This window comes from Rhinatrema bivittatum, chromosome 4 (genome assembly GCF_901001135.1).
Source record: "Rhinatrema bivittatum chromosome 4, aRhiBiv1.1, whole genome shotgun sequence".
Classification (NCBI taxonomy): Eukaryota; Metazoa; Chordata; class Amphibia; order Gymnophiona; family Rhinatrematidae; genus Rhinatrema; species Rhinatrema bivittatum.
In genome coordinates this window covers 453,541,976-453,555,528 of record NC_042618.1, presented here as the reverse complement: position 1 = coordinate 453,555,528, position 13,553 = coordinate 453,541,976, and the positions used below count along the sequence as shown (strand labels likewise).

The following is a 13,553-nucleotide window of genomic DNA, read 5'->3' as shown; positions in this document are numbered from 1 at the left end:
CCTATTCCCTACCTTATAAAAAGTTAGGGTTGCAAATTCTTCCCCCTACCCCCAAACCCCAGTAAGAGAAAGAGAGGCTCTTAACTCCTCACACTGGGCTGAATACTAAGTGCCAGTACAGCTGACAGCCACTATAACCTACTATTCATTTATTAGGAGTGTCATGTGGGAGAAGCAGGAATTGAAGTTTAGCTTATTTGGAACTCAGGCAGGGCTGCTGCTCCCATTAGGAAAATTAGGCAGACATCTATAGCGCAAAAATTTTGAGGGTGACAAAATTCTGCCAGTGCAAGGCCCAAAGGGATGCTGTACCAGAGCTAATACCGTACCACCAGTAGGCGGGAGCACTATGCTGGAACTGAAGCTAATAGGTAAGTTTGAGGGGCGGGCAGTGCAAGGCTAAAGGTTCGCTTAGGGTGCCAAATATTCTTGCACCAGCCCTGTTCTCACTAGGCTACTCCTCTGCTCCTTGTAACTGGAACCTGCCAGACAGACCCAGCTGCTGGTTAACTCTGCCATTGCAGCCTGTCAGACCCAGCTGTATGTTTGCCTGCATTTCTGCTAGGCCTTCTAACCTTTCATATTACTCACTTTGCTTTTTATTCCTGCAGTCTCAATCCATTTTATTTTACATTTTTTAGCTCATTTTTTAATTATTTTAAAAATAAAAAGTTGGCAATTATAAACACATTCAATGAGCCTTCTTGCTACCTGACTTTTCTCAGTAGACCTCTCAGTTTCAGAGAGAAATGGGGACCCTGAAACGAAAGTGTGGAAAGTTTAACATTTGCTTTATAAATTATTATAAGAACATAAGAAATTGCCATGCTGGGTCAGACCAAGGGTCCATCAAGCTCAGCATCCTGTTTCCAACAAAGGCCAAATCAGGCCACAAGAACCTGGCAGTTACCCAAACACCTAGAAGATCCCATGCTACTGATGCAATTAATAGCAGTGGCTATTCCCTAAGTAAACTTGATTAATAGCCATTAATGGACTTCTCCAAGAACTTATCCAAACCATTTTTAAACCCAGCTACACTAACTACACTAACCACATCCTCTGACAACAAATTCCAGAGCTTTATTGTACGTTGAGTGAAAAATAATTTTCTCTGATTAGTCTTAAATGTGCTACTTGCTAACTTCATGGAATGCCCCCTAATCCTTCTATTATCCTAAAGTGTAAATAACCGATTCACATCTACTCTTTCAAGCCCTCTCATGATCTTAAAGACCTCTATCATAGCCCCCCTCAGCCATCTCTTCTCCAAGTTCAACTTACGGTTCTATCTGGTACAAATTATGTTTTTTGTTGGGGTTTTTTTTTTTTTTTAAATCAAATTATTTTCATCTGGAGCATCCTACAATACTTAAAAAAAAAAAACCCGAACATTTTTTAAACTATTTGTATCCCTTCCAAGCCTTCGGCAGATTGCACAATCTAACGGCTCACCTTACGTACCAGTACCCGAGTCTAGAGAGGAGTATTTGTAGAAAGGCAGGTGACAATGCCCCTCCTAAGTTGACGCCCACACTAAACATGGCGGCGAACGCGTCAGTTCGTCGGCATCCTGTGGATTGCCTATTCAATTGGTCGCATGCACTTCAGGTACGCACGCACGCACGCACGCACGCAGACACGCAGACACTCATGCCCAGGGGTAGGAGGGGAGACCTATGAAAGCTGAATATATCGGAGATGCCGACAGCCTACTGTGCACAGCGATCGACATACGCTATGGACGGTGACCTAGGGCTGGAGGCAGAGATTGAGCTGGAGTTAGGTAAAGTGAGCGTTAACTCGCTGGAAGGGGAGGATGCGGAGAGCGAGGTGGAGGAGGAAAGCTGGAGCACTGCTGAAGAGGTAAGGAACAGTGCCGGGGAAAAGGCAAAGCCTGTGCTCTTGCTGCGTGTATGTTGATGGCGTTGCTAGGTTACCTGCGGCCCAGAGAAGGGGGCATTGCAAGGCCAGGGAAGATCCTGCAGGTTTCTAGTTGGGATTCATTTTTGGAGATGCTGCTCGTGACAATTTATTCCAGTTTATTTAAATGGAAAAAAATAACATTTGTACATCTTAGACTGGAACATGCACTTGTGCCAGAGAAAAATACACAATTAAATAAATTTTGACTTAAGACTACTGGTGCAGAAATTTCTGACGATCAGTTGGGAATTTGGCTCTGTAACATACTTCTGCTTGGACTTCATGTTTTTTTCCTAGAAATGCAGAATGAAGTGAAGCAGATTCATTCATCTACTACTACTATTCATTTCTTAGTGTTACTAGATGCTTTTCAGTGTCCAAGTTCATTAATGTATATATATACATACACACACACACACACACACAGAGTAATTCTTTTATCTTAATTTATTTATAGTAATTTATTACCCGCCAATACTAGACACCTGTTCTGGGCTGTAAATTTGCATATAAAAGTGGTTTTTTTTGTCAGAAGTGTAGTGTGCACTACACAATTAATATCTTGTGTTTCTAGGTTCCAGATGAATTACCTGAATCAATTCTCTGCTGTTTACAACTTATAAAGAATAGAACTGAACATGTGGAAAAGTTTATTCTGCAAGACTTGAATGATACTGAAACCTGGTTAAGTAAGAATTATCTCTGTAGATTAATATATATATATATATATATATATATATATATATATATATATATAGCATTGTGTTCTAATCTATATTTTTTTTATTTAGGGAGAGTGAATTTATATGCATTGGAAATTATTGCAGTATTAGTTGGTTTGCCGCTGTTCAGAACTCCATTTCACGGTAGCTCACAGTGATCTACAGCCTGATATAAAGTTTTAGGAGATTATATTTATTTCTCATAGAGCTCATCCACAGAAATATATATATATATATATATATATATATATATATATATATGTTTATAGTCTGGCACAAGATTCTCAGTTATAATATCTTAAATAAAATATATGGTTTATTAATAGTAATGATCTGACATTATAGTTCAAGTAATCCGAAAGATCTGTATGTGATGAGGGGTGAAGTGCTGTTGTGCACAGAGCAAGAGAGGAACCTTGGGGTGATAGTGTCTAGAGAGATCTAAAGATGGTGAAGCAATGTGACAAGGCAATAATAGTTAAAGCAAGAATAATGCTGGGCTGCATAGAGAGAGGAATAACCAGTAAGAAAAAGGAGGTGATAATCCCATTGTGCAGGTCCTTGATGAGGCCTCAACTGGAGTATTGTGTTTCTGGAGACTGTATCTCAAAAGGGACAGAGAAGGATGGAGGTGGTCTGGAGAAGGGCGACAAAAATGGTGGGAAGTCTCCATCAAATGACTTATGAGGAGAGCTTGAAGGACCTAAATATGTATACCCAGGAGGAGAGGAGGTGCAGGGGAGATATGATACAGACCTCAGATACCTGAAGGTTTTAATGATGCACAATCGACATTTCCCTCCATTGGAAAGAAATCAGTAGAACTATTATTATTATTATTATTATTATTATTTAACATTTTTATATACCGGCATTCGTAGGACACATCATGTCGGTTCACAATTAACTGAGAAAGGAAAGGAAATTACATTGAACAGGGGGGTTTAACTGGGAGATATTGGATAATAATTGGATAAAAAGAACAAGGTAAATGGCGAAGTACGAGAGAAAGAGAAAGCAAGCATGGATAACTTAAATTGGAAAGATATGGATTTAAAATTACATATGTGAACTTATTTACATTATTTACAACTTATTTACAACTAGGGGTCACATAATGAAACTCCAGGGAGGATAATTCCCTGTACATACCCGGATCAGTCCAGACTGTGGGTTATGCCTCCCCTTCAGCAGATGGAGTCAGAGAAAAACTTGAAGGGCACCCTCACTTAACCTGGTGGGCCTCCTGCATCCCTTCAGTATTTTTCTGGCTCCAGCAGATGGAGGTGGTGCAAACCCTGCAGCCTTGCCTTGATCCTTGGGTTTAGGCTCTTTCCCTTTAAGAACAAACAATCTTTTAACTTTGAATCAAGTAAAAAAAAAAAAAGGAAAGAAAGAACAGGAATTACTTTTCAATCCTCCCGGGGGTTGGCAGATCCTGCGGGGTCATCCCCCCTGGTTGCAGGCTTTGGAGCTGGGGTTACCCGCGGGGCTCCGGTGGGGTAAGGAGCTGCGGGAGAGATTACCGGTGGTCCGGACCCTCTCTCACCCTGTGGCGAACTCCCGTTTGAAAAGAAAAAAAATAATTTTGAAAAGTCAGACAAGCAGCCTGTTGGGGTAAATTTTTACTTTGCTGCATTTTTTGATGTCTCTGGTGCGATTTCGCCGCATTTTTCAGGCTCCTTGCCGTTCCCCTCGTCGCGGTTCAGCTGCTTTCGAGCCACCACGATGCCGCGGCCATCTTTGTGCCTTGCCTGTGGGGAGTCCTCTTTGAGGCTCTCCCGGGCAGGCATTTGCTCCCGCTGCCTTGCTCTCTTTCAGCTGCTGGAGCTTCAGCAAAGCCCTGTGGTGTTTTTAAAAGGTCGGCACCTCAGGAGCCTCGGCCTGACCCGTTCCCTCTCAGCGCGGGAATGGCGGCCATTTTAAATTCCTTTGCTGAAGCTCAGGCAAGAGCAATGGTGGCAGGGGAGCTTCCCCCAGCATTATCGCCGGTCTCTGCCAGTCCTGAGGATCCCTCTGAGCCTGACCAGGACTTTTTTCAGGGGGATCCCGATTTTTCAGGAGGGGATGACATCAGTTTAAATTCATTTTCTTTGGATTTTGTTCTTGTGATGCATAAGGCTTTTTTTTAGCCTCGCAGTCTCCGCAAAGTGGTGCTTTGCCTGGAAGACAGCTGCAGGGACCGCCTCCCAAGGTGGCCAAACGTCCTGATGTGCCCGCGTCCCTTTGGGTCGTGAAGATAAAAGGGCTCCATATCTTGTAATGCTGTGGCCCCTCCGGAGGTTCCAGCCAGTGGGGCTGCTGACACAGGCATTTCTTCTTTTCCTCCTGCGTGTGGGGGATCGGAAGAGGAGCTAGGAAAGCAGGCTCCCTTGGAAGGAGATGACCCTAAAGTGGTCCACCTGTTTCAGAGAGAGGAGTTGGAGCCGCTTATTCCCTCGGTCCTCTCAGAGCTCGGAGTGGAGTTACCTCCTCAGGCTCAGTCGCAGAATTCTGTGGACATGGTCCTGGCGGGATTGCAAGCGCCGTCCAGAGCTTTTCCATTCCATCCCATGCTTCAGCAGCTGATGATCCAGGAGTGGGATGCTCCGGATGCCGGCTTGTGGGTTGGTCGGGCTATGCATAAGCTCTATCCCTTGCTCGAGGAGTCTCTGGAGCTCCTGCGGTCCCCCAAGGTAGACGCTTCAGTATCGGCTGTTACAAAGTGGACCACGATTCCAGTCGCAGGTTCAGCGGCTCTCAAAGATCTTCAGGATCGAAAGCTGGAAGTCCTTTTCAAACGCATTTTTGAGGTTTCGGCCCTAGGTATCCGAGCGGCGGTGTGTAGCAGTTACATGCTGAGGGCGAATCTGCGCTGGGTCCAACAGCTGCTGATGTCCAGAGATCTCCCGGGGGAGTCAGAACAAGCGGAGCGCTTAGAGGCTGCAGTGGCTTATGGCGCTGATGCACTGTATGACCTTCTCCGCACTTCCTCTCACACTATGTCATCAGCAGTATCGGCAAGGTGTCTCCTCTGGTTGCGTAACTGGTCAGCGGATGTGCCATCCAAGGCTCAGCTTGGGGTTTTACCATTTAAAAGGGGTTTTCTATTTGGTGATGATTTGGAACAGTTGATTAAGTCCTTGGGTGAAAACAAGGTTCACAAGCTGTCAGAGGACAGACCGAAACCTTCCAGGGGTTTTCCCTCATCAAGCTCACGCTTTCGGGGGCAGCATAGGTTTCGGCAGAGCCGGCAGGGCAGCGATAGTCAATGTCCAGGCCCCAATCCTGGAACACTTCCTTTTGAGACTGCAGACCTTCCAGGGAGGGAGGGTCCTCCTCCTTGCTTGCCTCCAAGACTCCTCAATGAGATAAGGCCGGCCCATCCCTCGGGTTGGGGGTCGACTATCCCAGTTTCACGAGGCATGGGCCAGAATTACTTCCGAACAGTGGGTGCTAAATATTGTGGAACACGGCTATGCTTTGGAATTTGCTCGGCCTCTCAAAGATTTTTTTCTGGTATCCTCCTGCGTAGCGCGAGCCAAGAGGCAGATCGTTCGTCAGACCCTCAACCGTCTCCTCAGGGTAGTGAAGTTGGTTCCTCCGGAGCACTGGAAGATGGGGAGGTACTTCATCTACTTTGTGGTCCCAAAGAAGGAGGGGTCCTTCCGTCCCATTTTGGATCTCAAGAAGGTCAACAAGGCTCTAAAGGTTCCGTATTTCTGCATGGAAACTCTGCGCTCGGTGATCGCGGCGGTCCGCAAAGGCGAGTTTTTAGCTTCGCTGGATCTGATGGAAGCATACTTGCACATACCCATTTGCGAAGATCAGCAAAGGTTTCTTTGCTTCATGGTTCTGGAATGCATTTCCAATTCTGCGCTCTACCGTTCGGTCTGGCAACCGCTCCCTGCACGTTCACCAAGGTCATGGTGGTAGTTGCAGCGGCCCTGCGAAGACAAGGCCTTCTCATTCATCCCTATTTGGACGACTGGCTCATCAGGGCAAAGTCGAGGGAACGCTGTTTACACGCTATCAGCAAGGTGGTCAGTCTCCTCGAGTCTCTCGGCTGGGTGATCAGTCAGGCCAAGAGCAACTTTGTCCCTTTTAGACTATGGACTTCCTGGGATCCCGGTTCGATACCAGTGTCGGGAAAGTTTTTCTCCCGTCGGATTGCATGACCAAATTGATGGAGGAGGTTCGTCGATTGTTGTCACTCCCACTGCCCAAAGCCTGGGACTACCTCCAGGTTCTTGGCTTCATGGCGTCCACTCTGGAGGTGGTTCCCTGGGCTTTTGCTCATATGAGACCATTACAATGAGCGTTGCTTTCCCCAGTGGGATCCCAAGGCTGAGGATTTTCAGTTCCCTCTGCCGCTCACTGATTACGCCAGGTCCAGATGTGGGTGGTGGCTTTACCCGCATAACCTGTCTCGAGGGGTAGATCTCGAAGTATGGAGCTGAATAGTGGTGACCACAGATGCCAGTCTCTCTGGCTGGGGAGCTGTATGCCAGTCCCACTCAGTCCAGGGCAGCTGGTCCCTGGAGGAATCCAGGTGGTTGATCGATCGACTGGAAACCAAAGCAGTTCGACTGGCTTTGCAACACTTTCTCCTGTGCCTACGGAATCAGGCGGTCCGCGTCCTGTCTGACAATGCGACAACGGTGGCCTACATCAACCGTCAGGGAGGCACCAAGAGTCAAGCCGTAGCCGACGAAGCAGAACAGCTCATGGCTTGGGCGGAAGAAAATCTTGCGCTACTAGTGGCGTCTCACATTGCCAGGAAAGACAACATACAGGCGGACTTCCTAAGTCGGAGGTGCATAGATCAGGAGAGTGGGAGCTTTCGGACCAAGCAATGGATCTAATTTCTCGTAGGTGGGGAACTCCCCACATGGACTTGATGGCGACACGGGACAATGCCAAGGCTCCTCGTTTCTTCAGTCGCAGAAGGGATTACGGCGCAGAGGGAGTCTATGCGCTGGTACTTCCCTGGTCGACTTCAGTTCTCCTGTATGTGTTCCCTCCTTGGCCGCTGGTAGGCGAAGTTCTTCGCAGGGTAGAAGTTCATCCAGGCAGCGTGATTCTGGTGGCTCCGGATGGCCCTGATGTCCGTGGTTCGCGGATCTAGTCAATCTGGCGATAGACGGGCCCATGTGTCTCTGAAATCTTCCACATCTTCTTTGTCAAGGTCCTATATTTTTCGACCAGGCAGATCGCTTTTGTCTAGCGGCTTGGCTTTTGAAAGGAGGAGATTGAGGAAAAAGGGGTATTCTGAGGAGGTGATTACTACCCTACTGCAAGCCAGAAAAACTTCCACATCTCTCTCCTATGTCAGGGTGTGGAGCGTGTTTGAGACGTGGTGTCGTGAGCGAGAGATTTTTCCCCGACACGCTTCAATTGTCCAGATGTTACGTTTTTTGCAAAATGGCTTAGCCAAGGGCTTGTCTTGTAATTCCCTTCGGGTACAAGTAGCGGCACTAGGCTGTCTGGGTGGAGTTCGGTAGTGTCTCATCTGGATGTGGTGCGTTTCCTTAGAGGAGTGAAGCACTTGAAGCCTCCCATCCAGCCAGTTTGTCCATCGTTGAGTCATAATTTAGTTCTTCGTGCCCTCTGCGATTCGCCTTTTGAACCCATCAAAAAGGCGATGTTAAAGGACCTCACGTTGAAAACGGTGTTTTTGGTGGCTATCTGCTCTGCTCGCAGGATCTCAGAATTACAGGCTCTCTCTTGTAGGGAACCCTTTTTGAGAATTTCTGATTCGGGAGTTTCTCTCGAATGGTACCGTCCTTTTTGCCAAAGGTAGTCTCAATCTTTCATTTAAGTCATTCAATTGAGTTTCCAGCTTTTCCTGATTTGGCAGCTGACGTTCCGCATGCAAGAAAACTTCGTCGTTTGGACGTCTGCCGATCTCTATTATGCTATTTGGAAGTCATGAATTCTTTTAGACTGTCAGATCATTTATTTGTTCTGTGGAGCAGGCCCCGAAGAGGACAGAAAGCTTCTAAGCCGACGATTGCACGCTGGTTGAAAGAGGCTATTTTGTCCGCTTACATTTGTAAAAGTCGACCCATTCTGGACGGACTGAAAGCCCATTCCATTTGCTCTTAAGTGGCTTCTTGGGCAGAATCTCAGTTGGTGTCGCCACAAGAGATTTGTAGAGCTGCTACTTGGAAGATACTCCACACATTTGCTTGCCACTACCGCTTGGACGTTCAGGCTCCAGAAAGCTGCAATTTTGGCAGTGGCGTACTTCATGCGGGACTCGCAAGGTCCCCCCAGTTTAGAGAAGCTTTGGTACATCCCTCAGTCTGGACTGATCCGGGTACGTACAGGGAGAGGAAAATTGGTTCTTACCTGATAATTTTTGTTCCTGTAGTACCATGGATCAGTCCAGACACCCGCCCTGGAGTGGGTGTTTCAGGAGTCTGTGCACACGCATAATATTCCGATTTTTATTGCAGCACACTAAATAAGAACACCTACAGGTTATTTTTTCAAGCTTCTGTTGTTATTATTGCTTGATTCGTTTTTATTATGGTTACCTATTATTCTGCTTGGTTAATCTATATACTGAAGGGATGCAGGAGGCACACCAGGTTAAGTGAGGGTGCCCTTCAGGTTTTTCTCTGTCTCCATCTGCTGGAGGGAAGGCATAACCCACAGTCTGGAGTGATCCGTGGTACTATAGGAACGAAAATTATCAGGTAAGAACCAATTTTCCTTTCAGAATCAATGTCAGGAAATATTTCTTCACGGAGAGGGTCGTGGATGCCTGGAATGCCCTTCCGGTGGAGGTGGCGAAGACAAAAATGGTGATAGATTTCAAAGGGGCATGGGATAAACACTGTAAACCGTTGTGTTCTAGTGATCCTTACTTAGAACGACGGTATATAAAACCTCTAACTAAATAAATAAAGGCTAGACAATGGAAATGAAGAAAAGAGTGCATGGGGGTAACTTGCTGGTGTGGCAGTTACTATCCTTAACCAATAAGCCTTCATACTGTTGATGCAACTCCATTATTGCTCTCTGCTTTAATGGCAGGGGGAAAAGGGGAATTAGATTCAGTCAGCAACCAACAAGGACATTGAATTTTACAGTCTGGGAATACAAATAAGTATGGGAGTAATTTGCTGATGTGGCTGTTACTACCCTTAACCAATAAGCCTGATAATTTGATGTAACTCCAACATTGCTCTCTGCTTCAACGGCAAGAGGTAATGTGGAATTGGACTCAGACAGCAACCGACAAGGGCCCTGACTTTGACATTCTGGGAAACTAAGTATGGGGGTGACCTGTATGGCATGGCAGATGCTACCATAAGCTTGCTGGGCAGACTGGATGGATCGTTTGGAACTTTTCTGCCATCTTTTCTATTTTCTAATTTATTCTGTTAGATAAATACAGAATAGATATATATAGAAAAGCCATTAGATCTTTTGAAATGTAATTATGCAAGAGGGTATGTGTTACTTTTAAGATTAATATAACTCCAATCTTTTCCTAATTGCTGTTGCTATATCTATTCACCTTTCGTTTCTTTGTCAATTGTATTTGTTAGAGAAAGAGACATGGGGGATTCCTTTGCATGCTGTGTGTTCCTTGATAGTACAGGTCTTTCTTCATTATCTATCTCTAGAAGTAAAGATTTTAACACTTAGTGCAGAGAACTGGGGTACCTGCTTCATGTTTTTGAATGTGTTCATTAATTGCAGCTAAGAGAATGTTTGTGTCTGCCAGTAAAAACTTCAAAGGATTTGGTTGAAAATATATTTTTTTCTTCCTTGAGTTTTCTCTGCTTGTACAACAGAGGTAAACAGTGGCACTATTATTCAAACTTTCTTGTCATATGACAGGGAACCTTAAATTTGTGCACATCTTTTTTTTATATTTGAGAAACACTGTTTCCTTTTATGACATTATTAATCTCTGGAATAAAGGTTAACAAAAGCAAAACAAAAAAAAAAAGTACAGGGTCATACCTTTTTAATTGGACTAACAATACATTTCTTGACCATCTTTCAAAAGCTAATACTCTTTTTTTTTTTCTCAGGTCAGAATAGAAGGATCAAAAGATGACATTACCAGAAAGTATAAATGAATTACAAAAAGTATTCCAATAATAGTGGGAAGGGGGAGGGGGTTTGAGAAAGTGACAGGAAACAAAGACCTAAGTTTCCTGTCTCATTATGAGCCATAAAATTATAATGCCTGTCACATTTTGATCTCCCATCAAAGTGCCTTCATTATGTTTTGCTCATTCTTTTCTGACCTGAGGAAGTAAGTATTAGCTCTCAAAACTAATCAAGAAATCTACTGTTAGTTCAATGTAAAGGTATAACCTCATATTTTATATTTTTTGTTAACCTTTATTTCCTTGCATTCAAGTAGACTAACATGGCAGCCACATTAATTTATCATACACAAAATGACATTGATATATGTTTCTTGTTTCTTCTTATACTATACTTCTTCCACCTATGGCAGCCCAAACTATCTACTAGATAAGGGAGCCCGGACCGACGTGCCGCAAATGCGCAGTAGAGAGCAACTCTACCGCGCATGCGCGGGCGAGCACGTCGGCCAGAGCTTGCCCATAACAAAAATGGCGCTGGGAGGGGCAGCGGCGGCAAGGCGCAGTAGCGGCACACGTGCGCGAGGGATCTCCCCCGAAGATCTTCCATTTGTGCTATCCGGAAGGGGAGTGACTGAGGGGAGGGGAGAGGGGAGGAGGGAGTGACTGAGGGGGAGGAGGGAGTGACTGAGGGGAGGAGGGAGGGAGACTAGAGGGGGGAGGTGGGAGGGAGAATAAAGGGTGAGGGGAGAATGAGGTGGGAGGGAGGAGAATGAGAGCGGGAGGAAATGGATCGAAAAATTATTTTTAATGTAGCCCGTTGTTACGGGCTTAACGTCTAGTTATATATAAAATATTAGAGGACCTTTATAATACCTGTGCATCAATTGTGAAAATTATCCACATTTATAAATGCTGTGGATCATAGTTAATCCTACATCCAATTATGCCACCCAATTTTTTCTGTTTTCTAAGAATTTTAAAATTTATTTATTTATTTGTTTTTATATACCGGTGTTCGATTTAAATATCACATCAGTTTACAAATAATTTATGACAGGTACAGTAAATGATTAGAGAAATATCATAGGAAGTTATAATAGCAACATGGGAAAAAATAGTGCCAAAAAGATAGCATAAATAATAGTAGTATGACAGTGCCAAAAGATAGCATAAATAATAATGGTATAGCAAAAGGAATATATTGCATAAATAGTAGTAAATATTAGAGTAACAGGGTAACAATAATTATCATTAGGTATATTTTGTAACAGAGGGTATTAGGGATGGGTCGCATAGTTAAATAGCATAAATAGCATAAATAGTAATATAATGAGAGCAATTATATTTATTGGTGGGGGGGGGGGTTGCTCTGATTGCATGGTTAAGGTTTGGTTTCGGGTTGGTTAGTGTGTGATGTTGGAAAGGCTTTGCGGAATAACCATGTTTTAAGATTTTTCTTGAAAGATTGGGTGGATGGATCTGTTCTTAGTTCTGTGGGGAGTTTGTTCCATAGGATGGGGCCGGCATAGGAAAATGTTCATTCCCTTGTTGATATCCATTGAGTGGCTTTAGGGGGCAGTATTTGTAGGCGGCCAGAGTTTGAGGAGCGAAGATTCTGTGTGGGAGTATAGAGGAGAAGTGGGGTGGGCAGCCAATTGGTTTGGTTGCTGTGGATGATGGTTAGGGTTTTGTACTGTATTCGCTGAGGGATTGGAAGCCAGTGTAGGTCTTTGAGGATGGGTGTGATGTGGTCTGATTTCTTGCTGTATGTGAGTGCTCTGGCCGCAGCGTTCTGGAGTAGTTGAATGGGTTTGAGGGTGGAGGCTGGAAGGCCTAGTAGCAGGGCATTTCAGCAGTCAATTTTAGAAAAGAGAAGAGCTTGTAGAACTGTTCGGAAGTCTTGAGGGTATAGCAGTGGTTTGAGCTTTCTTAGGATTTGGAGTTTGTAGAATCCGTCTTTTAGTAGGTTGTTGATGTTTTCTTGAAGTTCAGTTGGTTGTCGAGAAAGATGCCAAGGTTTTTGACTGTAGAGAGTGTGTGGTTTGTAGGATGCTGTGTGGAGGGGTCGGTTGGGGGTGGTGGGAGGGTTTGCTGGATATGTATAAGATTTCAGTTTTTGCGTGATTGAGAGTAAGGGATAGTTGTGATAGTAGGTGTTTTTATTGATGAGAGGGGTGTGTTCAATGAAGTCTTTGATTGGGAGCAAGATTTGTACATCATCGGCTTATACATAATGCAATAGATCTGCTTCCTTGAGGAGTTTGCATAGTGGGGTCATATAGATGTTGAATAAAGTGGAGGATAGGGAAGACCCTTGTGGAACTCCCTGAGGTAGGGGGATTGGCTTGGATTTGATGTCGTTGATGTTATTTGAATTGCAAATAAAAAGTGAAAAAGATATAGTAACATGATAATGACAGCAGAAAAAGACCTAATGGTTCATCTAGTCTACCCAGCAATTTGCTTATGATAGTAATGTCCCTTCCCTTCCCTGTACGTACCCAGATCAGTTCAGAATGGGGCGAAAAGAGCCTTTTTTCTTTGGAACTACAAAGTAGATGGAATACAGACCTTTGCCTCGTTCGCTCTGAAGAACTGGAACCACCACTCCTAAGGCCCGAAACCTGTCTAATGTCCCCCGGACCGCCTGATGCGTTTCCAATGACCCGCAGGGGGAAACTAGAAACAATGTACCGAGCAAATTCTAATGCATAACCATCTCTTATTACACAGAGGACCCACTGATCCTGAGTTGATCTTGGTCCACGTGCTAGATGACCCCCTATAAAAGGAACGGCGAAGTGGACCGGCCTCGCCTCATTGTGAGGATTTGGCTCCAGCGGCCCCA

General features: G+C 44.8%; 1 protein-coding gene across 5 annotated transcripts in view; it reads left to right on the top strand.

Moving 5' to 3' along the window:
* Positions 1-1,666: 1,666 nt before the first annotated feature.
* Positions 1,667-13,553, top strand: part of LRRIQ1 (leucine rich repeats and IQ motif containing 1) — a 455,984-nt gene continuing 444,097 nt past the window's right edge. For all 5 annotated transcript variants that reach the window (XM_029597082.1, XM_029597083.1, XM_029597081.1 and 2 more), the window contains exons 1-2: positions 1,667-1,866; positions 2,501-2,615. In XM_029597082.1, coding sequence (XP_029452942.1) covers positions 1,702-1,866; positions 2,501-2,615 — 280 coding nt within the window. In that variant the 5' untranslated portion in view covers positions 1,667-1,701. The remainder of the gene's footprint in view (positions 1,867-2,500; positions 2,616-13,553) is intronic.